Here is a 26,787-nt window from a genome sequence, read left to right as displayed (position 1 = left end):
TCTGGTAGTCTGACTGCACGCCCGTAATGAACGACAAAAAAAGTCGTCTAGTTTGCGACAGCCATTCATTAATAGTCTCAACGCTGACCTCACATTCACCTTGTTCCTGCAGTAAAGCGCAGACCCGCTTTACTCAGCCTTCATGACTCGTCTGTGAACCAGTCAGAGCACAGAAATGTCAAGAAAAACATTAAAACAGTATTATTATTATTATATATTTTTTCTCGCCTTAACACGTGACTCTGACCATCCCCTTGATGGGAGTGATCTGCCTCCCCACCAATAGCAGCGTCAATGGGGTATTATGTTTCTCGAGTCAAACACTTGCATAATATTTACAGGCCACATTCAAATGGCTCTTTTGTTTTTATATCTCATTCCGGCCTTTAAAAAAATGCATCTGGCATCTGCCGAGATACAGCGAATGTTTTAGTGAAAAAGCACTCACTCGAATACACCCTTAAATTCAAAGGCCATTGAGGGTGAACAATTCAGAATTGGGGAAAAAGCATTTGACACATTTCCTTGATCCTTCGTACCTTTAATTATTTAGTAAATGCTATTTTTAATCAGATGGGAAATTTTCTCTGTGAACGTTTGAACTCCTGGTTGAGGCAAGCACTGCTCTTCATTTTTTTCCAGTTGCTTCAATACTATTCAATCAACAATCAATAGCACATGATTCACCAACTTCTCATCAAATTACCTGCCTCAAACGTGGCACAAAACTTTCATTCCAACCGTCGTCTTGGTTGTGAGCATCTGTGATCTTTGTGTGTGTTTTGCTTTCCCTTTGGTTTTTGTGCCATTTTTGCCATTTTGCCGTATTCCAAAGGACAAGCCTCAACAACCGGTGTTGAGAGAAGATTAAGGGAAAACAGGTCCAACATCTGTGCCAATTCTTAAAATTCCAATGCGTATTAGTGTTTTTAAAGATTACTGGGGGTTGATAATTAAGAATGTCGCAATTGGCACGAAGCACATCTGTGATGCATTTGCAACAGAATTCAAAAGTCTTCATGCTCTGATGCATTTGGCATTATGAACCATGTGAACTGAAATGAACTCGTTCCATCTGTTGACTTCCTGGGAAATCCATTCAGCAGCCAAGTGAGAATATGATTTAAATGCAGCAGTATGTTTTTTTTGGTGGTATTTTTTTTAAATTTATTTTTTGGTGTTTGCTCTAGTAACAGAACTCGTCTGAGTGCCTGTGGGGTTTAAATAAGGTGAATGTGGGTGGGACTTGTCTGGGGGGAGGGTGACAGGCAGGTGGCTGAAATGTTGTTGCAGAACTCACAGGCGGGCCTGACTGAGCGCAGTTATGACTTCCTGTTGCTGCTGCTCTGTGTCCACAGATCACCCTGTTGCAACTCTCTGCTTATTCTGGCGTCCACATGACACCCTCACCAGCCCACAACTCCCTCCACTCCTTACATACCTTCCATCACGCTGCATACCGCATACTAATCCCCTTCATGCTTCCTCACTTGCGTTTTCTTTTAAAGCGGGTCCTTCACTAATACCCACAGTGATCATTTGTATGTTTCCTAATGTCTTGTCATGTTTTACATGAACGCAGTCATCCATCGTCTTCCTCTCCACCAACATTTAGTATGTTGAATAATAATGAGAAAAAGTTGCCCTTAATATTTCACTGATTTCTGTAGCAAGGAGAGACCATTTTTGCCGCTGCACTATTCATCTTTGACTTGTATTGGTCTTACTGTCTGGATTAGGGCTGCAGCTATCGAATAATCGGCTATTGGTATAACATTTTAAAAATATATTTTTTTGCTTGGTTTAAGATGTAGAAGACAAAAAAACACATTTCCACTTAATAATGAACAATGAAAATGCTAAGCATTTTGAAACCACGTCTTATGGTTTGGTGAACGTCTTGTGTGAAGTCCATCGCCTCATCCAAATCTGATTTTGTAGATGTACACTTTCGAGAAGTTTTAAAATCTGCAAGGGATCTGTGTGTGTGTGTGTGTGTGTATTTACCCCTCCATCTCTCAGGAGACATTAACTAGGTCAAGCGCAAACGAATCATCCAGCAACCTAAAGAGTGGTAATGACAGGGTGTGGGAGGTGGAGGGGTTAGGGCGATTTAGTGGACTTTGAGCCTAAATCTCCCACTCAGCGTAAAACAAAAACAAAATAAGTCACCTAATTGTGGCTGAAGCCTCCCCGATGGCCCATTAACATGCAATAGAGGTCTAAATCCACTAGTCTGTGGGTACCTGGTTTAACAGTTTAATGGTCACAGAGCTAATTATGCCTCACCACAGACTAAGCCAACCACTCAAGGACACTCAGCTGTTTATCCAGCACTAAATTACCATTCACTGCAAGCTTCAGGACTTTTAAAAATGAGCTGTTTTCTGGTCCCTTAAAGTGCCAAGTCATGATGTTTTTGCATGTGATCCCACATGCGATTTTATGCTGTGTAGATTTCATACCTCAGCGAGGCCCATTTCAGGACCATCCTCTCTGCGGTGTTGTACTCTGAATGACACAGCCGGTAGTCAGATTGTGGGTGGTTTCTACAGACAGAACTGCTTTGTTCCCCTTCAAAATAAATGTCTGCAAGTGTGACGGTATAACGTGCCCATTTAACTACAATTCATAAAACTTAAAAAAAAAAGAAGTAATAATAATAACGATATGTTCTTTTCATATCTGGAGAACAGATGGTGAAGGTGAACACATACCCCTACATCTTACAACTCAAATACCTGATCAGTCACGTGATCGACATCGATATCCGATCATACATCACTCGTAGAAACATTTTCAGTGGGGCAATTTCGAACGCAAATATAAATTTCTATTCAAATTTACTTACGAGTACTTCTGAATGAGTTTTCTGGTCCTTTTGCAAAGCTAAATTGGATTTAAAAAATGTAATGTAATTTTGAGAACATTTATTTTGCCGGTCTCAAAAGACAAAATTAAAACTCAGAACAGTATCGTTAAAACAAACAAACCTTGGCAATGAGCCGCCTGTGTGGCTCTGGCTGTTCTCATCGTACCTGCTGGGGCACTACAGACTCCACTCACGTTACAGGAACATGCAGTTTCCCTGAAACTCGAAAGTGCCCGTAAGCATTAACGTGCGTGCCGGCGACCACTTCTACCTAAAGTCAGCTGGGATAGTCTTCCAACTCACCTGTGACACGAGTGAAGATAAATGGGATTAAAATGGATATCTGGATTTATTCTCTCACTTAGCAGTATATATACAGTACTGGGTGGAGAGGCCAACACAAGAAATCACCGAAAATTCGCTAGTACCAGGTAAGGGATACCGATCAGTGGAATGACAATATCAGGCAGTACCAGTCCATTTCTCCTTAAAAGAAAAAACAATCCTGAGACATCCTGAGTTTACAGCTTTCGTTTATAACAGGGGTAGGAAACTCCGGTTCCTTGAGAGCCATATCCTGCCTGTTTTACATCCTCACTACCTCAACACACCTGATTTAAAAAAAATCAGCTCATTAGCAAGATTTGTTGAAGCCTGAAACGATCATGATCAATTGAATCAGCTGCGTTAGAATAGAGAGAGCTCTAAAACAGGCCGAGGATCGCTCTCGAGGAACCGGAGTTCCGAAACCCTGTTTTATAGTGAGATGGAATCAGTGGAATTTTAATGTATCACTGTGCTAAAATGTCACCTTAGAAATTGAACTAAGGACACTTGTTAATACATTACAGCTGATCAAAGCATTCTCGAGATACAGTCATACACCATCCATTGAGGTGCTCACACGCGCAGTTAATCTTTGGATGCTTGTTGAACTGAACTGAGGTCTCGCCATGTTTACTGATGTCATGAATGATACGAATTCCTCTGAAATGTTAGTTCAATGTGTTTCGTCAAATTCCAAATAATCCATAATCATCCATTGAAGCGTCTGACAACATATTTTTTCAGGCGAGAACAATAAAAACGTGCTTAGTCTTTTTTTTTTTTTTTTTTTAAGAACGAAGCAGTCATATTGTGAGCGTGTAGGTGTGATAAGAATGATGCGAATCATCGTTATTTTTGTAAACAAGTTATTTTTGGCCCACAATGAGATTGGTGTGATTGTGGTACTTTGCATTCTTCTTATAATATTCAAGGAATTTAGGGAAGGGTGCATGAAGTAAACCCAAATCACTGTTGAGTTTTTAACCCAATCAATGGGTACCTCTCACACGCTTGTCGGTGACACACCTGATCCCCAGGACAACAGGTTTCAGTCAAATCAAGTCAAGTCAACTCAACAGTATTTATAGGACACTTTCAAACAGCCATCGCTGCATACAAAGTGCTGTACATGGAGCAATTTAACATGCACAATAAACAGTAAGACAAATCGGTAATAAAGGCGGTAGAAAGCAACAGTAAAACCAAGAACAAAACTAACTCATGCTGAGTCGAATGCCAAAGAATACAAGTGAGGTTTGAGGAGGGTTTTGAAGATGGGCAGCGAGGAGGCTTGCCGAATGTTCAGTGGGAGGTCATTCCAGAGAGGGGGACCAGCAACAGAAAAGGCTCGATCCCCTCTGAGCCTCAGTTTAGTCCTTGGTACTTCTAATAATGTCTGGTCCACAGACCTGAGGCGCCGGGCAGGTGCTTAGGGGCGGATGAGCTCAGAGAGGTAAGGTGGCGCGACATTATTCAGAGATTTGAAAACAAAGAGGAGGATCTTGAAAATAACTCTAAAATGAATGGGGAGCCAGTGAAGGGATGCCAGGGTAGGAGTTATGTGCTCCCTCTTACGAGTGCCAGTCAAGAGTCCAGCAGCGGCATTCTGGACCAGCTGAAGGCGCTTAATGGAGGACTGGCTGACTCCAAAGTAAAGGGCATTGCAGTAATCGAGCCGGGATGTGACAAAGGCATGAATTACTGTCTCAAAGTGTTCATGTGAGAGGAGAGGTTTTGTTTTATTTTGTTTCAGGCTCATTTACAGATCTGCTTTTCCTTCAGGTCAATGGGTTCAGAATGTCGCAGATGGCTGAGCAGTGGAGTAGAGCGACTGGTCCTTCTCATAGTGAGGTGATGGGAACAAAGCAGGTCAATGAGTTTGTGTGCATTTTTTTGTATGTAGCATGCTCATAAATGTAGTCTTTCCTGCCCAGGATATCTGCCACTTAGCTGTTTAGTTTGTGCGTTTCTGAGTTGGCAATTTCATTCAAAACTTACAATTTTGAATTTGGTAGAGACAATTATTTGAACGATAGCAGAATAAGATCTTTAAAGGAGAATTTAGATTTCAGGGAAATTAAAGGCTGCCACAGTTCAAATTGTGTGTTGTACCTGATTGAGAGTGTGCACTCTAGTCATTGACAAGGTGTAACTTAAAAATAGCCTCGACTTTTTGGCTCAGTGTGGTTCAGACGGCAAAAATAAACATCAGTACATGTAAGATTGGAGGTGATTTGTCCCCTTTAGATTGCCACGGTTATTTCTATGGAATTCTGTTTGTCCTCTCCAAAGTTTAAATAGTGGTATAACATCAAGAATGGAGCAAAGATTCCGAAAACAACAGTGAGGTGACAGGCTACCATTTTTGATTTGTTTAATGTGACACAAAATTCTAGCTATAACGTAAAGTCAAAAAAGGTTCACCATTCCAATTGGTGCCTAAAAGTTCCTCCGGGTTATTTGTAATGGACTCACTAGTATGGACATAGTTAGCTCACTCGCAGTTGTCCATAAGATAAACTTAGCCGGATCCCTAATCCTTGTGTGTTTTCGACTTGGCCATCTGACCGAAATGAACTGCGTCTTGTTTGCTCAGTGAAACCAAACGTGCATGGAAAATCTTTCATGTACCAGAAAAACATCTTTGAAGGGGTCATGAACAGTGAGGCTGATAAGTGCTCGCCCAGGTTCCCAATCATGCGTCTCCACCATATGCAAGAAAGGAAATTTTTGTCCTGTGATGGTTTGTGGTCCTGTGCAGAAAAATAATTGCATCTTCTTCTGGCTGAGTGTTAAATCGAGTTAGTATATTTCTTTTAAAACGGTGTCATTTTTGGCTACTTGGTTGGTCATTTAACTCTGCGATTGGCTTGCAACCAGTTCAGGGCGTTCCCTGCCTACTGCCCGAAGACAGCTGGGATAGGCTCCAGCATGCCCCGCAAACCTTGTTAGTATAAATGTATCAGAAAATGGATGGATGGTTATTTAACTTGTCCACAGATCTCAAGTGGACATTTTTGACAGCACTGCTGTCGTCATTCAAAAATATGTCACTTTCATCAACAAAGGGGGTGCCTTGTGTGTGTGTGTGTGCGCGCGTGCGTGCGTGTGTGCGTGCGTGTGTCACTCAAGGTAATGAGCTTGAAAAAGCTTTTCCACTAGTGTTCCTTTATTGTAGCCATTAGAGATCGCCTCATCACTATCCCCTTATGGTAACTGACATTTTTAACCTATTTACACTTGTGGAGACCTGAGAAGTAAGCAGTTGGCGTGTCCGGATATGATGAAGGAATAGTAAACAAACCCAAATGTGTTTTGCGGTTCTACGCAAGTTACTATGGTTTTCAGAAACGTACCTTCAAAATTAACTCTCAATAATTAGTTTGAAACTATGAAGCTCGTGTTTTATCGGAACTGTCCATTAAGTTTCCCTAATTAGCTGTTCATTAGTAACATAAACCTTAAATCGCATAACTACCCTCCTCCTAAACCCCCTACAGCAGATGAGGCCTCGTGCAAAGCCCTCCTGTAACAGATGTCTCGCAGGGTAGTAGTAATTATGACCAGAGCAAAGTAGGGAATCTGAGCATGCTCTTAATCAGGAAGTAGGACACAAGGTCAGGGTGTGAGCGTTAGGCAGCGTGGAAGTTCACTGGACTGGATGCTTCAACAGTCTACCAGTTGCACACGTTTCAGAAAGTTTGTTGTCAAATTTTAAGACGCCAATCACGTGATAAAAACCACTACTTACAACTCACCACTTGATTATCTCCTAATATAAAAATTGCAAAATAACACGGTGATAACAGCTTGCGCTTGTGATCACAACAATGAATTATGAGCGCAATAAACAAACATGTGTGAGGTAAATGGAATACATCAACACTACCAATTTTGTAGTGTCTTGAGTCATATTTGATCACAATATCTTAATCATTCCTTCATTCACTCACTTTTTGTTCACTCTTGGGAATATGGCAAGTCTCAATGCTATTGAAGCCAACCCCACTTGACTATTCAATAATAGATGAAAGACAGATGGCCTCAGTAGTGGAGAAAATGCATTACAGGCCTGGAAGAGGTGCCGGTAATCGACCTTTGTGTTTCAATAACCTGCACACATGTTCGCCATTGGCCGCTTTGTAGAAATCAAAGACAGTGAGCTTGAGTGGCAAATGGGCGTTGAGCTCCTGTTTCTGATGATTTGCTCTTGTTCACCAAGGTAAGAAAGCCATTCAAGCGTTCTGTACTGTACATCTCGCCTCCATCTAAACCCTGTTACCCGTGCAATTTGTTCGCTGACAACATAAGAAGGCATTCATTGTGAGCTTGAATTGAAAGGCTGCCATTACAAGTACAGTGTGAGCTTGTTCTTGTACCCATGCTGTGACTCTTGAGAGCCGCCCACATCAGCTGCAGCCCCTTGTATCCCCCAGCCCCTGAACCATGCTTACGTCACACAAGGCTGCCTCATCCTCCTGCGGGCAAGAGGGAGGTGTCCAGAGCCTTGTGAAAAAGATTCTTGGATAATGTTCCCAAAAAAAGAGGATTTGGGAAACGGCTTGTAAATGGGATTCCTACAGCGAGCCTAAATTCTTTTTTGAAATTGTCCTTTTGAACTGATTTTCACATAAAATTCATTGGTTTCGTGTTAACAGGATTATCAGATTATTACAATAAATCACAAAGAAAAAGCAGGCATTTAATGTTGTTTGTCCCCGAGGGTCAATCTTCAGATAATAACTGCAACGTTGAATGAATTTGCTTGCAGATTTGTTCTGGAACATGAGACAATTGAAATATATAGCACCAGCAGGCTGGATTTTCAAACGTGAGGGTTTTTATTATTATTATTTTTTTATTTTTTTTTGCTTTAGCCTTCCAGGCCCTCAAAATGGTATAAACAACATACGATGGCACAGCTGCTACAGTAGGTCCACTTTCAATACAAGAGCGGCATAGAATCTGTTTTTAAACCAATCATGTTTGATTTTGAGTGACCCTCGCAGAGCGTACTGTGATTGTTTGTTTGAACCGCACTGCAAATACTGGGAGGTATCATTTTGATGACCTCTTTCAGTTACATAAAAGTAAGGTACCTCATATGTAATGATATGAGTTCATCAATGTTTCTCCATGTCATTGTAATGAGAAGCCTCATTTTTAACTTTCCGTGAAGCGATCACAGATAGCGTCCCCTTTGGTGCTCCAATAAGTCCCTCGCACGTGCTCCGGCCAAAGCTCGGCAGCCTTTGTGGATGCCTCACCAGACGGAGGCAGAGAGAGTGCCACAAATAGACCCGTCCTCTGTCTCACAGGGGAGCCGTGGCCCCACTTCTGTGCGCTCTTGCCTCCTATTTCATGTGTGCCTTAGGCCAAAACAAGTTCGCTAAGAACCACAGGGAAATCAAATTTGGGATTATTAGATCATCATGACATGGCCCAGGGAGGATTAGATTTTTGAGTGCATAAATATATATTGTTGGCAAAATAGGGTGATTTATGGCACTTGGTTCTTTGTCAGACAATAAAAGGGAACATATGGTGTTGTACAGTCTTAATGGACATGAGAGGATTCTGTGTACAGATAAAGCCAGCTCGTATCAGAATGATGGAAAGAGGACAGGAGGGAGAAGGAGAGGAACACCTTGTAATCCACAGCATACCATATCGTTTGTCAAACGCGAATGTGGCAGTGTTGCGGCATTGGGCTTTTGTGGCTACTAATGGAACGGGCCGACTGGTGGATATTGATGATGTGAGTCAAGCGGACAGAAGCAAAAAGATGAACTGTGAGGTGATTGGAGCCATGCTCTCTGCTCACTTTCAATTTATGGAGTAAAACGGATACAATGACAATTTATGACGACTACAGCATTTCTGTAATAACTGTAATAAATAGATATTCTTCAATGGCCAAATCAGCGGCAACAGGGTTGGGCAAAGAATGAGCCGAGCATTTACGTATCCATTTTTATTCATGTAGCTCATGAAATAATCGATTCATTGATTTGTTGTAAATACATGAAATAAAATGTATTAACTTTTGAGAAATACTGTAGATATTTTAAAATTGGTGCTTGATTATTTTTTATTTAATTTTTACGCTTATTTATCTAACAACAGACAATTAACAACAGAATTAAAGGGAAAGTCAACCCAAAACTTTTCTTCATAAGAATATGATCAATGCATCCCCCACTCAACGAAAGAAAATGGCAAAATTGTGGTTTTTGCTGCTTAACTCTTGTTCCATGAGCACAATATGAATCAGAATTCAGTGTTTAGACAAGTGAAGGCACATACAACATATTATTGTAAAGAATTTTGGGGGGTTGACTTCCCCTTTGAATGAGTTTATTCTTTGTTGCAGAGTTCATTCATTCATTTGGGGTAAAACTGAAAGGATGGTCCAAAAGTAGTGCAGATTTTAGTCACACAGGGGTTGATAAAAATGCATAGCTGTCTGTCTGAGACGAGGGGGCGGAGTACTCACGTCAGTTGTGTGCTTGGCCATTAAGTGCTATTTCAGACTCGACGTGCTATGATGATAGCTCAGTTTACGACTGCAAAACATACAGGTAACTTGGGTCTTGTCAGTGGAACAATCTGACAAGACCCAAGCAACAACCTTTTAACAGTAAACTTTCCATTCATAAACTCTTTAATTATCCGTTTTCGGTGTCTCGCGCTGCCATGGCTGGCAAAACAAACATGAGCGTGGACCTGTGCAGCGCGCTTGTTGTTTTGTTTCTGGTTTATTTATAGAGCAACGTAACATCCGCTGTGACGTGTGCCGCGCTAATCTCGCGAGAAAAAATTTAATCCCGTTCAAATTCATTTAAATTAATGCCAATAAAAACGCGCTAAACTGAAAGCTCTAATTTTTTTTTTACATGTATAGTTAAGGTCTTCATTTTCTCCCACCTTGTGTCTGAATGGCCTCGCCCAACTGTCACTTCTAAAATCTTATTTGGCTCTTGAGCACAAAGGTCCAGGCCCACCGCTGCAATCAAGTATGCTTTTCAAGTACTTAAAACAAAATATATTCCAATAAGACCACAAACAAGAAAAGGATTTTAATCCGAGTGGTGCTGAGCGGTGTCACTGCTGTCTCTTTTGAAAAATATGAATGTCCTCATTTCACTTTAACCTTAATGCTTCAACACCAGGATACGGAGGCGGACGATTATTGTCAACATGTCTGCCAGAGGGATCGGGAGAAAATCTTCATGTGGTTTTACACACACACACACACACACACACACACACACAAGTGGGTGGTGAAAGACTGCCAACTATTGAGTCAAACCTCCGTCTGTTACCCCTTTTCCACCCCCAAAAAACGTTATGCTCGTTCTGCGCCTGGGCCACTGCTGTGCTTTGTTGCTGAACAAGTCCTCAAGAAGAACGTATTGGGATTTCCACCAGCACAGAGCCAAGTAGTGGCTACGTTATTAATCATCATATTATAATCATTAGTCATCGTAAAGCATCCAAACATCATTCCCCTACATCTGCGATAACCCCCAAACTGACGTAGTTGGTGCCAGAGTCTCACTCAACAAATAATTGGGACCAATTTAAGCAACAGTTTCAAGCACCAAAGATAGAGCTAGAGCCAATTTCTGTGGTGGAAAAAGAAAGAACTGGTGCTAACCTGGGCACTGGCCCGGAACTAGCACAAGCGCGGTGGAAAAAGGCCTTGTGTTGCGGCTGACTTTTGCTTCTCTGTTATTATTATTTTCTTTAAAATATATTTTAAATTCATGCTATCTTACTATAGCAGGCACAAATAGTCTCCTCTCATGACTGTTCCTGTCCTTGGATGCAAGTATGCATCTGAGCATGTCTCCTGTGTTTATCTCTCTCCCTTACTGCTCTGTCATCAATTTCCTTCACGGTGTGCATTTATCATGCAAGGAAAGGAAATGGTGATATTTATCTCCATTTCTATATGACTTAGCATTCATTTAAGTGTATATCCTCACACGCATACACTTTTGCTCGTTTTTTTTTTTTTTTTTTTGCTTGGCTTCGATGCACATAAAAAAACTCTTTAAATATTTCATAGCCTTCGAACCAAGCTCCAGTCTCCAGAGAGTCACAGTACCTACCCAAAGACTGAGGCCTCGGGCAAGGAGCCTTTGAGTGACTCTCGCAGGATGGAAGAATCTTGGAACACAATGAGAGGCCTTCAAAGCATTCAAGAGGTCTCTCCATCTGCAGACTTTGTGCCTCGAGGACATACTGTACCTACCACCGGTACCAAAACACATGGATGTGACCAACACACAGGTGAAAAATAAAAAACTTCCAAGGTTCATCTATCCGATCAATCTAGAAAACCAAATAAGTATCATGCAGCGCAGTAATACATCACTCCAGACTACAACCCCAATAATAATCATACTGTATTATGTTTAAAAGTAGAATTTTGGCCACAGATCTTTGTTTACCTACAGTTGCAACTGCTGCCATTGGCTAGCAACCAGTTCAGGGTGTGTACCCCGCCTACTGCCCGAAGTCAAGCCGGTTAGGCTCCAGCAAGACCCCGAAGGATAAGCGGATCGGTGAATGGATGGATGGATGTTGTGACTGTTCTGTATACAAGTTCTCAGCACCCAATTCTGTAATTTGATCCATAGTTATTCCGAACGGCTCCAAATGTACATCGTACGTGGCACAGTTACATGCTGTTATATTGTGTTTTTGAATGGTATCTGTATAGTATTTTTATCATAGTGATGTGAATAGTGGTGGTATTAAAAGGTGGATTATGTTGGATCAATTCCCACTGAAAGCCCAGGTACACACGCGCGCGCACACACACAGACTCAGGGTGCTCTTAAAACCAAAAATAAAAATACTAAAAACAAATCCCCCCCCTTATCTTTTTCTTCCGCCCCAAAGGTTGACCTTCCCCCACCACGCCCCTCCACCATCTCCTCTCCCCACCAAGGGTGACTAATCATTGATACTGGAAATAACTCTCATGGCTGGCCTTATAAGGGCACCAGGAAACTGCTGATTTTAGGCTTCAGAGTCTGAAACCACAATCCCCCACCAATCTCTTCTTTTGCAACAACTACTACAGCTCCCACCCGCCATCCCCCAGCTCTGTCATCAACTGTATTTCTGTCTTTTTATCAGGTCACGTTTCACTGTGCAGGCCTTGTGCCACAGGCGTCACACGGCCCTCAGACCCTGTAAATCGTCAACAGCATAATGCTTTGACTTCAAATTCCCAATGCCTCGGTTCTCCACCTAAATATTTTTTGCCCAGTGTGTATAAATCAAAACAGCTCATGACATCATGAATTGTCTGATTTATTAAGGGTCTGTTTCACTTTTTCCGTGATTAAAAATGCCCTCTGTGCCATTAGTGCAACCACACAAATGCATGAGAGTCTCTAAAGGACTGAAAACAAACTTTTTGGTTACTTATGTGAAACAGGATTTTCAATTAGAAAAAATATATATATTTTTTGTGATAGCACACAATTGTGTCAGGCCCTGTAATTTGAAATAAATTGGCAGCCTAATTGTTTTTGTCACAAGAACTTTCCAGTACACAGATTGTCTTCTGCGCTAATGGAAAGCTGTTTCAGCAATGCAGAGCGTAGAAAAAAAATCTTTACAATCTATTCATCTTCTGTAGAGCTTGTCTTCACTTCGGTCACGAAACACTCAGTCAATCCGTTCTGGGATTTTTTGGGGGCGGGGGGTGCAGGAGCCACACATTGGACTGGTTCTCAGTTAGTCATGAAAAATAGTCACAGAGAATGCATATCCAGCTTTGACAAAACAAAAGCGCTAGCGATACTCAGCTAGCATTAGCACATCGTTAGCCATGACTGTTGCATTGGTAGCATTTTTTTTTGTCACGTAGCATTACAAGAATGCTTACCTGCCAAGTAGCAGTGTTGTATATTCCGTTTCGCTTCTGAACCCTTTTAGCTGTCATAGGTTCTGTTGCTCTGCTTTTGTTTTTGTCTTATGCCCACTTTCTGGCAAAGGAGGGGTAAACGTTGTTTTTTTTCCTCCGGGGGATATTCTGCCATCATTTCAGCATATTTCCCAAAGCCCAAGGTATGAAATAGGTGTGCCTGCTATTTTTGTGGCCGCAAGTGCTCATCGAATGATTTGCAGCGCATCAGTCATGTTTCTGATTGCTTGCTTTTCCTTGGGCGCCATGGTTTCTTAAAAATAAAATGAGAGGCACAAAATGGATCGTTCTTTTTTTTTTCTTTAATTGCAAACTCCCCTTCAAATACAGAAGTAAAATGTAAAATTTAATTTATCTGTCAGTTATATACAGTGTCAATTTTGCTAACATTTCACAACACAAGAAAAAGGGTTTCTTTAGACAAAAAAAAAAACATATTTCATTAATTTACCGGTACATAGTGCTAGTACCAAGATAAAAAATAATCTAATCTAAGTAAAAATAATCAAAGATCTAATGTCAGATTTCTTTCAGATTAGACAGAATATTTGAACAGGCGAAGCTGGTGGTGTTTAGGCTGGCACAAGACACAATACATTCGTCACCAGTTATTCTTGAAACCGACAGCATCAATCATTTCTCTTCACCATGGCCATGGATGGGGAATATCTTGCTTCTCAGAGTTTGCTCCCCGGTTCACGTTTCCCCTCATCACAACTGCCCTGATTTTTTTTCTTCCTTACAGCTCTCAGGCAATCAGTTGATCAACAACTCAACCGCAGCTACCTTTACCTCTCTCGGGGTACATATTTCGACATCATCCGCAGAGGTTGCTAAAAGTGACAAGCCTTTTTTTGACAAAGTAAAGGCTGGAAAGTATGGACACCCATTTTCAAAGGTAGAGAGTAAAATAAAAAAGTTATCCGAAAAAGTAATACCAGTAAAGCACAGAAACATGACTTACTCACAAATATCTATTGCCCGCCTTAGTTACTTTCCAAGTGTTTCGAAGCAATTGCCTATCATTAACATCCTCATCCCCCACGTCATGCTGCCCAGCAGAGGCGCAGCATCTTATTAAAATGATTAGAGAGAGTTTGCTTTATCTGTCGGCTGATTTTTAATGAAATTAGTTAGTCTAATGGAGCGAGAGGAACGGATTCAATCAACACCCCAAGAACTCAACTTTTTGCGCAACTGCACTGATTTGAAGCGTGCTATTCATTCAAATGAGCCACTTGCCACGAAGGGCTTGGATCCTTTCAGAGTTCCTGGTCCGTTGGAATATGATTGAATAATAAAGCTGTAAAACCTGAAACGGAGGCTTCTTTCTCTTGTTACTTCCCACACTGAACCCGTGGATCGTGGAAACAGTTGGAAAACAGTTATTTTTTCATGCTGTGCGTTTTTCATGAAAGAACACCCTCAAATACAAATCCTCGTCAAGGCCAAATCCTTTATTAAGCTCAGCTGTAGTGTAACATGACCCCGGAGCAAAACACCAGGATAAGGGACCTCTGCCAAGGCCAAACTGCCCAAAAAATGTGAAAAAGAAAATAGGCGGGGGGCATCATATTTGTGTGCATTTTGCTGACCATTTTTGTAAGCTACTTGTAAGGCTACTTCCTGTTTGATCGAGGATAGACAGTGACGTTGGATGAATGAGTCAGTCTTGTATTTTCCATTCACACAATGGAAAACCAATGAATTATAAATAAGGAAATAGAGATTACATTTAGATTCCAAACCTGGTGTGGTGGGGGGCTGATTTTTTTTTTTTTTGTCTGTCTGTGCTGCAGCTTGATACTAAATGGTGCCGGTCGGCGGAACCACTGCTTCAACAGGAATCTGGAATAATGGGCTTGAACTTTCATACCCTCTGTTGACATATATTTTGGTTTAACCTTTGACCTCTTTAAAAAAATGCAACTCTGCTGGTCACAGGAGGTCACAGCTGCAGAAGTGTTGTCAAACTTACTATTTTGAGCAACACAATTGTGACAACGTAGTGCGTTTTTCGTTTTGGTTGTGACATACTTGTGCCCGTGGAGAAAACGAACACTTAATCATGCTTATTGAGATCCTAAGAAAAAATTAGTGTTTCCCAAAACTATTTTTAGTCTCCATACCACCATTGCGATGTAAGCAAGTGGCCAAAAACACCATCATTCTTCTACACTTCAAGTTGGAAATGTCTTGTTCCACTCGAAATGAATAAATTATTATACTCATAAATCAGTCCGTTGGTGCAAAAGCTATACAGGACTTAGAGCAAAGTGTCCTAGGAAAGTAGTAGGTGATGCCTTCAAAGACACTTGACAGATGAACTGCGTTGAAAGCAAGATGATACATCTCAAATGGTTTATTCTAATAAAAATGTTCACAGAAGTTGGAACTGTCGTAAAATAGTGAAAAATCTATTTTGAAAGACAATGGAGACATGATGGCTGTGGTTAAGTCAAAGCGAACGTTGTAGGGAAAAAATTTTCCAGTGCTGTATAACGACCAAGTATACTCCACAATGCTGAAGGAATAAAAAAGTTACCGATTTTCAAGAGAAAAAAAACTGTATCTTGACACAAGTAGATATAATGAATATTTTGTTCGGATAAAAAGTCATAATCTGACAAGATTAATTATTCCCCAATCATATCTCAAAGTTTCAACATAAATGTCAAAGTCTATATACTAAGACAATATAATAGGACTATATTCATTTAAAAATTGCCTTTAGCATTTTAATTCCTGTAGTAAATGCTTTTTGTTCATGGTGTCCCACAGCTAAGGTCCTGAAGAATAACTGGTTTAATTTGTTTTACTGGTTCTAGGCACTTTTAAATATGATACAACATCGCATCTTGCTAATTATCCCAAGCGACAGCTCGCGGCACTCCATTTGAAAACCACTGCTTTAAGGGACCCAAAATGGCTGTTTTTTTTTCCAATTTCAATGTGTACGCCATTCTTGCGAGATCAGGCCTTCTCATGGAAAGATAACGTAAGACAACTTAACCTTTATTATCGTAGCGGTATGGCCGTAAGGTTTCCACGTCATTCTTAACGATAATTTTGTGGCTCATAATTATCCATACACTTTTATTACTCAGTGATGACGTCATTGCTAAGCACTGTTGTCTATTGTTTGTGACAATTCACGCACAAAATACAAATGTGATGTCTTTTGTATGTATGTCACAGTATGGCTTTGTTCCATTTATGAATTAAATATAAATTGAACAAGGGAATCCCTCTTTGGAGTAACAAACTTGCTTTGTATCCTTCGGGACACTTTTAGTGCATTGCATACATATTGTATTAGCAAGACAGGAGTAGCCACTTTAAGTGCTCAAACATGCAGCGTGACGTGTCAGTGTGGGCGAGGTGAGGTGACGGAATCTTTTCGTTCAGTAGCAAACGCACAACGCAAGCAACAGGTGATTCCAGACCTGTCTTCTTTTGAAATCATCTAACTGTCAAAAGAAGCCCCGAGCGGCAACACGCGCTTCATTGATGCTTTGAAGCTTTCATGTTGCTACACGCCAAACTTGCAGTCGTCTGTTTGGGCTCGCATCCACTTGGAACCCTAAAACAGCTCTCTTAATTTGATCACGCTGGCGAGGCAAACGTTTATATCAAAGCATTCTGTTTTCGATAAGCCTGGTGTCTGCTCGATGCATATGTAGTACTGTAATACATTAAGGAGAGGCAGCACTGCGGCTGAGTGGTTTGGATGTCTGTCTCAAAGATCACACTTTTGCGGCTTCAGTCCTGTGTGGAGTTTCGATGTTCTCCCGAAGTTTTATGGTCCATAACGGCCCTGCGATTGACTCCCGCCCAAAGTCAGCTCGGATAGACTCCAGCTCACACGGGAGGATTCTAGTCAGGATAAGCGGCATGGAAAATGGACGGATATTAGAGTAGAAAAGTGAAAAACATTTTCTAGCCTCTGAACAATTTTATCATTTAAGATAGCTATACCATAAGGTATCATTTTAAGACTTTCTCCCTTAACGTCACATAACATAGCCTACAAATTGAAAAAGACAAATGAAACACCAAATCATCAAATGCAAATATACCAGTAATGTAACCAAGCTTCTGTGAGAGTGTATGTACACATAAAAATGAAATTAAATGAATGAATGTATTTTTATTGTTTAGTTAAGTCTTACACAGAACACACATTCAAAATTGTTTGTGGCATTCAACCGTGCAGCTATCACACACCATCTTTGACCCCCCCAAAAAACATAATAGAGAGACGTCCTCCTGCTCTCGTTACTGTGCAGCCCTGTGGGATATTTCTTGCTCGTGAACGTTGCGTTTATGAATACATAGCCATGAAGACAATGCCTGGTGATTGTGTGTAATTAAGAACACAAGAGCACTTAAGACTTCTTTTCAAGAGTTTCTGGAATTCATAATGAAATTAGCAGTGTGTGTCTGACAAAACTGCAAATGAGATCCAATGCTGGTGCCATGATACTGGTATTAGTTTGACAACTATTGGGGTTGTAGTTTGGAGTGATGTAGATATGTGCTGCATTGTACTGAGCGAATGAAATGGTTGTTCAGAAGTTTCTGGAATTGATCAAAAGTGTTGTGAGGCAACTGTGGTAAAAGGGAGTGCACAGCTTGGCTGCAACCAGTAAAGGCACTGTTGAACTGTCTAGACGTAATAGTAAATGACATCCGTTAAACAGGACACACAGACACACACATGCGCACACACACACACACACACACACGTGTACATACAGACACACACAGACACACATTTTTGCCTTCCTAACTGATTTTCAAAATGCGTGAGACTCCACACATAGCGAGCAAAATAAATAAATAATCGGCTTACAGCTCCTGCCTGTACTTAGAGATCAACAACACAACACACAGCATACAAGAAGAAGCATTTGGAACAGGATGAATATTCATGCTTGTCACTCTTAACACTCTCCACACCACAGGATAAATTGTCCAAATAATCTTTCAGAGGTATCTGACAATCAAGCCCTCGCTGACTTTGGTGGCAAGGGAGGTAAAGCTGCTCTAATTTGGCCCAATTGTCGATTTAGGCTTGCTTAAGGCCACTATCCACTTCGTCCTCCATTACGGCTCAACTCGGAGCAGCATTTTTCTGGTCAATACAACAGCGATGTGAAAATTTGAGTTAGATTTAATAATATCATTCCAAACCTAATAATTTGTTTGAAACCAATTTCTCTTTCACAAGAGTCGGCAAGGTAATATTTGTATCCAACTTGTTTGTGATGTGTAGTGTTGCTTGTACAGTCATTTGTGGTTCACGATTCACAACATGGCTGACGCACCCTACGATACTACGATACCACAAGTCTGCACCAAACTAGGAAAATAGTACCGTAATTGGTGGCAAGGAAGTTTGTTGAGGTGTTAAATCTCAACTTGGAGATAAGTTTTGTTTGTCAGGGAGGAGCTCATTTCAGCCTGGATTTTTTTAAGGATTACATTGAAGGCATTTTTTTTTTTTTAATTGTGGGGTGCCGATTAATTAATTACTCGTGGTTTTCCGCTTTTCATAATGGGACTTGGACAAATAGTGAGGAATAACAGTCTGAAGTCATGAGTTTAAAATAGGAAAGCATAAAGTGAACACACACCGTATAAATAATTAACAAACAAGCCAATATAAAAAAAAAAAACACGCACCGAATAAACAATTTATAGTCCTTGAGAAACCCCGCCTCTTCTATCCGGAGATTTCCAAGAGTTTCTGCAAGGTTCTCCTGAGCGGCACCTTCTGCTCGGGCTTACTATCTGGGATCATGCCTGCACTTCTCTCCGCACTCAGCCTCAGGTTCGGCCTCTGCTCTCGCACAACCTTGAGCCCTTCTTGCGTGATGTTCCTGCAAAAGTCCACCTTGACCTCCCCCAGGCTCACGCCGTAAGACGCCACCCCGTCCAGGATGCGGTCTGTGATGCGAACGCAGTTCTCCAGATGGAGGCGACGCAGCTTCCTGCACCTCTGCAGCAAGATGATCACGTCCTGATCACTTATGTGTCCGCAGCCAGATAGCTTCAAGGATAGCAGGTTAGGACACCTGTAGCACACACAATGACAGTGCAGTGTTTCCTCCACTATAATGCAGATATTTATTGAATTTTTACAGTATACAGGCACGCCGCTACTTGTGAACATGAGGAATTTTGGACACACTGTCTGAACACCATGTTCGTTAATATATATTTTATGAATCCTTGTAAGTCAAAATTTGCAGTAGGGCACATTCAGTGTAGTGTCACATCTTGCCGCAACATGCTAGGCAGTTCTCCTTGTAGAGATGCAGCATGAAGAAGAGTTAAATAAGGTCCCCAACTCACCTCCAGTCGTAGTGTTGCTGTATGCGCTGTTCGAATGTGTTGCTGCTTCATATATATCTATCAGCTAATTTCTGTTAGCTGGTCAATAATGTGTCTGTTAGCATTAAGCTAGCAGGACGCTCGCGAGAAGAAATGACATCAAATGATTTGGTTGAACTTTTCGTTGTTCCATGTTTAATTTGTTCGACAAGTCGTTTTTGCAGTGAACCCGAACTGGGAATGACAAATATCTTATTTGCATAACTGTGCGAACAAGCGTATTGGAGTATGTGTTTAAAAGAATACTTTAAAAGTGTTTTGATAAGTTTGAATGTGTTAAAAAAAATGTTAGATGGGTAAAAGCATAAATTTTAAGAAGCGTTTTGTATGGTCTCGTTCTATTGCGGATTGTCACCTAATTTCACCCGCGATTAACGCGTTTTCACTGTACCGCAAACCCATTCTGAGTCATTGTTACATACCGCGTGTGCTACAGTGTTGAGGGATTACTTTTGTTTGAAGAGGGACTATCACTCGTCCTAAGTAAGCAGTGCTGTTTGGCGTATGTGCTTGTTTATCAATGACTGCTCCTCGGGCCTTTTGAAAAAAAAAAAGTGAGATAATAGAGAAGGAGTCAAAGCTGGGGAGATGACACACATGATGAAAAGCAAAGCTCAGAGAGGCAGCAACATGAGCTGTTTGGCAATAAGGTATGGTGATACTTTCAGCCTGCCTTTGCTTTGCACTGTCCCTGTGGGACTCTGTGTTTCATCGAAGAAGTCTTTCATAAATAAAGGACGCACGGTTTTCGTGGACTGAACAATAACAGGATGTTAGACGACTTTCAACTTGGCGAGCGGTCGTTTTAGTTTGAACCGATTTTATTTTATTTAATATTTTTCCCAAAAAAGTAATTGACACTCGTCAGGCTGGCAGAAACGAGCACGCTGGCGGCAGAGGGATGCCGTTCACATTCACTAATGCAGCTTACATAAAGACTTACATAATCTTACCGCTTTGGCACATGTGAGCCAAACATATTCCAGTGTACTGCCAGTGTGACGGGTGTTGCCCCAGTAACCTCTGCGCATGTGATAGTGGCGCATCCACGTGCAGCAACGTGCCAGCACCCAGCTTTAGAAGGACAATCACATTTAGAAAATAAAAATGCAACCAATGGAATTTCTCTCTGCTGGCTGTTAAAAAGGGAAGGGATGTGAAGGAGGTGTACCAAGTCTTAAAGTTACGTAATCCACCCGTTAATGGCAACTCCCTTTTAATTTGAGGAAACGTATTCCTTTATAATTCCAGTCTTCAAAGCTTTAAAAGGAAATTTGGCTGTAAGATGAAATGTTTTTTTTTTCTTTTTGGGAAGCTCTCCAACAGTAACCGCACCTCTTTGAGCTTAAGGGTTTTAACAATCTACATTAAGCCTATAAGTATTAGATTTGCTTTTGCATACTTGCCAATCCACCGTTGATAGTTTTGATGGATGATAGATTTGTTCATTTCTATCGCAGTCTCTCCATTTATAGACTTATTTATTGATGAATGTTCTACTGATGCCCACAATACTGCTGGCTGTTCTTGCGGCTGTACATGTCTTTGCAGATGCGTCTCGATAAGTTAGAATACTGTTGAAAACTTTCTTTATTTCACTTGTTCAATTCTAAAATTGAAACTTGTATTTTAGTTTTCCTTATTTGTTAGCTAAATTATACTGTATACATGAAGAAAAAAAATCAACTCATAAAAAATGTCGCTTGGTGTGAGGTGAGTTTTTTAATGCGAGTTTTCTCATTTCACGTGTCAAGTGTACCGGTCCGCGATCAAATGGTTGGGGACCTCTGCTCTAGCACGCATTGTAAATATCTACAATACGTACATATTAGGGGATTTTCAATTCTCTGAGCATGTGGTCGGCGGGCTCAGTGTTTCCCAACCTCAATTGAGCCAAGGCACCCATGTTACATGAGAAAAATTTCCCAGAACACATATGTCACAAACAGTACGAATATTGAAACAACTATCTCATCTCAGTTTACTTTCATGCATGACTTACTATCACCTCTTTATTTTTATCATCTTCACGACCCAAGTTTGGTATATCCAGGTGGGTTGTCGAAATGCGACGACTTGCACCATTGAGCCGACATCACATCTGGCTGCCGCTAAGTGACAAGTGAGCTGGCTCGAGAGTAGCATGTACCACCCCACTTTGGTCCTATCTATTGAATCGAAGGACAGTCTTACTCTCTGAGGAACCACAAATCATTTTCTGCCGAAGTTCCTTCATTCTGCAAAAGATGTGATGAAGTTCCCGTGAAAACAAAAGAAGCCAAACAATAATTGCACAGGGGCAGTCCCGTCTGAGCCTTGAGACACGTCTCTGAAAAGGCCACAGCTAAGCATGCAACTTCAAACTGGCAATTAGCTCGCTAATGACCTGTTTGGCTACGCTTGGTCTAATTCTGCCTACAAACTCCAAAAGGTTCTTGACATACAGGGTGGAAGGGGTTGCAACATTTTAAGAAAACCGTTTTGTAAGTCTTTTCAGGTTTTTTCTGATGGCATGCCTGCTCAAACTAGACTCACTTTGTGTGCTAACTAGACAAGGGCTGCCTGTGTTAGCGTTGGCTCTCAAAGCCTCCATTTATTCAGACGCCACAGATCTCACAGAAGTGGTGGGAACTCACAAAGTAAAAATATTTTGTTACGATATTAAAGTACATTTTTCAGGTGTCAGTACTTTAATAAAGTACTGTATTTATTTTTCATTTTTACCATCTACATTTGAAAGCAGACATTTATACTTTCTACTGCTTTTTTTGTAAAATTGGCTTGTTACTTTTTTACAACCTCCATGGATGACTCCAATGGAGAGAGGTAAATTCAACAGTGGTTGAGATCTGGATTGATTGAGATCTTGGGTAATTTTTTGATGAATGTGAACCATGAACCGATTTGGAGATGCAAGATATCTTCTCCCTCCATGGCCCCGTTTAAGTTAACTGTTTAACTTGTGCCATCTTAACAAAACCAACCAAACAAACAGAACAAAACAAAACTCGTCTTAAAGTTCATTTTTTTCCCCCTTGGCTTTGTCAGAATGCGACACTGTCTGTTTTCTGTGTTTTATTGTTTTTAACTTTGTCGGTGTTTTATTGTTTTGAATTGTTTGATGTTTGATTTTTAGTCTCGTGTTCAGCCCTTTGTTTCAGTTGGGTTTTATCACAATGTGAATACTTCAGCCAGCGCTGTCTCACTGTGTCGTTGAAATACACAGCAGAAGCCACTCACGTCACATGACGTGTTGGTACATGGTGTGCTGTGGCCAACCAGTAAATCGCAAGCAAACTGTAAATGTAGTTGTCGACATCGTGGAAAGTGTACTAAAAGGAGACCGGTCGACATGTTTTTTTACAGCTTTTCCCATGAAAAGGCATGAGACGGCCCCGGTCGCCTTATCCGGGAAAGAGGGCAGGCAGGGATAGATGCACATGTTCATTCCTCTGACAACAACAATGGGTCAATTGTAGGCTCCACCTGCATGCATACATTGGGCGGAGCTAAGGTCATATCACTCTTGAGCGCCCCTCCTCGGCTCGCACTCCTACTTTTGTCATGTGCGCAAGCTCTCCCCACCAATTTGGGGAGGGTTTATCAGCACGCCATGAGTGAGGCTCCGAGGCGTCAAAATAGACGAGCCAGACAAAGTAGGCAGTTCCAGTTCAGACTGGTTTTGTAGCTGATGTGGCCGGGTCTCAAATTTCTCCAAACAGGAAATCCACACAGGGTCATTCATGCAAGCCACCACCCCGCCCTCCCCAACACTTGTCTTGCATCTGCGTCACTTGTCCGTGGCATGCGTGGATGTACATGCAGAGAGACATCATTACGCCTCTGCAAAGGCTGACAGGTTGTGCTTTCTCACATGACGGGATGTGTTTTCTTTTCCAAGTGACCGATGAAAAGCAACTACTGCCACATTAGTCAATGAAAGGTAATGACATAGCTCAGCACTGTAATTTTCACAGAATCACGTGTCAGCTTTTATTTATTTTTTTAAGTTGCCGCTAATTATTTTGTTCCCTGTCACCAAGAGCTAATTACACCTGCATGCTGATGCTTCCTAAAAAATGTACCTTCCTTTAAAATGAACCACATAATCCATCCATCTGTGAAATCGTGATATAAATAGAGATGTATTGTATTGTATTGTAATATACTATGACAGATTATCAAGAGCTGCCATTATATAGCGGAACAAACCTGTGTATCCACCTGACGCCATTCATGCAACAGAAAAATTGCTTTTTGCTCAAATAAGCAGGCCCAGATTTCACAGTAGGTCCATCCATCCTATTTTCTAAACTGCTTTTCCTCACGAGGGTCGCAAGCGTGCTGGAACCGATACCAGCTGACTTCGGTCAGTAGGTGGAGTACACCCTGTACCGGTTGCCAGCCAATCGCATGGCACACGGAGGCAAACAACCATTCAGACTCACAATCACACCTAGGGATAATGTAGAGTGTACTATTAACATGCCTTGCATGTTTTTGGAACGTGGGAGAAAACCGGAGTACCCGGAGAAAACCCATGCAGGCACGGGGAGAACATGCCACACAAGAAGGCTGGAGCCGGAATCGAAGCCTGCACCTCTGCATTGTGAGGAAGACGTGCTAACCAGTCGATCGCCGTGCTGCGCAAGTTAAATAATACACTAAAATAACTGTAAATGCAAATAAATACAGGCTATTCCTGGTGGCCTTTTTCTGTCACTATGGTGCCATGCATGACTAGCGTATGGACTTTACATTAAAAAAGAAGCAGAAGCAGAAAGTGAGAATGGAGTTTTAATAATATAACTCGTTTTCCCACAGATTAAGAAGACTCTTGGTTTTTAAATATTGCCTCTCTAGATGTGTTCCTACAGTGCGTGTGTGTGTGTGCGTGTGTGTTGGTTATTATAAGGGCTATCACTCCTGGAAGTCGCTGCTAATTTAAAGGATGGAAAAAGGGTGGACAGGTAATTTTGCTTTGATCTTGAACTGAAGTGCGTTATACTGAGGTGTTTCTAATTGTCCAACTCATGTTCACGCGGAGTCAACACAACCCCACCACCATTTGCTCTTCTGGTGAAACCTCCAAAGGGCTCAGCTGTTCTAGTAGGCTTCTGCTGACTTTTTTTGTGTTTTCGAGCAGAAGCTTGAAGGCTTTGTGCTAACACTGACCACTGCCAATCTTCATACTTTTTGGACCTTTTTTTATTCAGTGATGTGCTGTGAAGTTTTTCCAACGTAAAGTATGTGCCTTGACTCAATATAAACACGTACCAAACTCAAGCACTCACATGTGGCAGACGCGAGCCAGGAAGATGCTGACCAGTTTGTCGTGCTTGCTGCAGATGTCCCTCTGGAAGGAGCTCTTCAACCAGTCCTCGATATTGCACACCTGCAGCACCCTGCTGGAGTGCCAGCAGATGGACAGATGACGCAAAGAGGGCCCCAGCACAAAGTTGTTGCCCCTCAGCTGAGAGAGCGAGCTGAAGTGGAGAACATTCCACAGGCGGGCGTCGAAGAAGACATCCCGCAGCGGCGCGCAGGTAAGAGACAAATTCCTGCGGCTGTCTTTATCCAGGAAGGAGAAAAGGTGCAGGAGACACTCGCGGTTGAGCTGGATTAGATCCATGGTGTGCCGGTCCCGAGCCCCACAGAGAGGCCTCGTCGCCCGGGCGCAAGGAGGCCTGATGGTAGGCAGCAACAATGAGCCTTGCAGCTTGTATCGTGTGGCCTAGATACATGATACCTCCTCGGGCGCATGCTGGAGGCCCTGCTCATATAAGGCTATGGAGTGGAGGCTATTTTAGGAAGACAACTGCCAGTGCAGTCAAAGAGGGAAGTGTTGGAGCCACACGCTCTCTTTCCATCTGTCGTGGCTCTCAACAGGCGGCCAGCAGCCCACTGGGGTGAAGCAGATGTTTACACTATCCCGGCCTAGTTATCTGATACAAATGCACCCTGAGTGACATGGAGGAGGAAGAGAGAGAGAAACTTTGTCACACAACGTGACACTGTACCATAACACTGCATGCATTTATATGTCCACTTTGATGAGTTTACCTTTTTTTTAATTGATTCATTTGACTTTTTATTTTTAAAGATGACAAAGAAAGGAAGGGGGCGGGGTGAACACTCTGGTAGTTGCCGCGGGAAGCTAACGTGAAGCTAGCGTCTTGTAGCAATGATAATGCCTGCAGGATGGAAATAATTTCATATAGAAGGTGGAGACGTGTGAAAATTGAGCATTTCCTATCGTGCATTGGATAAAGCTGTGTTGAACACAACAAATTTAATACGCTACCTGAAAAACTGATGCTATATAAGAAGTGTCATGTTCTGATAGTTTTGTTTTAAAAAAATAATAAAATAATTAAATACCATTTCTAGATAGATTACCAAGGACATTCCTCGTTTTCAATACCAATTTTAGCAGACATACAGTAAATACATGAATTGATACAACAAATCATTAGCATATTATAATAAATCACAGTCATTTTTAACGTACTGACACAATGCCAAGAAAAAGCTTTTTTTTTTTCTGTGCAGATTCTCGGTCATTCAGTTCATAGTAATTCACAAACGTTGAATCAGAGCACAACTCAACTCGTTTGATTGGATTGTTTTTTGGTTTGTTTGTTTTTCCTCCCAAAAACTTGGGAATTTATACTATTCAGTTTTAACTTCAATGTTACAGGGGTTTTGAAGCATAAAATGTACATACAATCTTTTCTCAACATTTCTCTTTTACACGCATACATTTTACCTGATGAGTACATTCAATGTGGACCTAAATTGTTGCAGTTATGTATCAGTAAGTGAAAACTATGTAAGCTATTTGAGAGAAAGATGATGCCAGTCGGTGTAACGATGGTTAAGGTGAAACTTGGACCAATACAAGCTATGTAAATATGACACTACTGGTACTCTATTTACTGTAAAGTGCTGTGAATATGGGAGTACAGTACAACCTGACCTATTCACCAACTTCCCTGTATTGTACACAAGACAATTACATTGTATTAAACGAAAAAAGAACTCTTCAATGTGAAAGAATGTCACATGCTGTTTGTTATTCCATGATTTCTCTAAAGTTGAATCCGTGACCCAGTGAATGTTCCAAATTGCTAAATGGCAGTGAAGAGGACATGCCATTATGGCCGAGTCATCATCGCAGGCTACACTGCCAGTCATGTCCTGTTCTACGCTCGATCAGTTAAAAAACACACACACACAC

The 26,787-nt window shown here is 41.4% G+C and overlaps 1 protein-coding gene across 3 annotated transcripts; it reads right to left on the bottom strand.

Annotated features, from left to right (window-relative positions):
- Nucleotides 1–14,590: 14,590 nt before the first annotated feature.
- Nucleotides 14,591–25,179, bottom strand: fbxl22 (F-box and leucine-rich repeat protein 22). 3 transcript variants are annotated; one of them, XM_052062244.1, is made up of 3 exons: nucleotides 24,842–25,179; nucleotides 18,837–19,228; nucleotides 14,591–17,024 (listed from the first exon to the last, which is right to left on the bottom strand). In XM_052062244.1, exons 1-2 carry the CDS (start codon nucleotides 25,177–25,179, stop codon nucleotides 18,877–18,879), a joined length of 690 nt encoding a protein of 229 aa, XP_051918204.1. In that variant the 3' UTR covers nucleotides 14,591–17,024; nucleotides 18,837–18,876. The 3 variants fall into 3 exon arrangements, with proteins under 3 accessions (XP_051918204.1, XP_051918203.1, XP_051918202.1); XM_052062243.1 differs by having other exon boundaries at nucleotides 14,591–14,679; XM_052062242.1 differs by lacking the exon at nucleotides 14,591–17,024 and having other exon boundaries at nucleotides 17,284–19,228.
- Nucleotides 25,180–26,787: the final 1,608 nt, after the last annotated feature.

The sequence above is a fragment of the Hippocampus zosterae genome, chromosome 3, assembly GCF_025434085.1.
Source record: "Hippocampus zosterae strain Florida chromosome 3, ASM2543408v3, whole genome shotgun sequence".
Lineage (NCBI taxonomy): Eukaryota > Metazoa > Chordata > Actinopteri > Syngnathiformes > Syngnathidae > Hippocampus > Hippocampus zosterae.
Note: the sequence above shows the minus strand (reverse complement) of the source record. Positions and strands in the feature narration are given on the sequence as shown.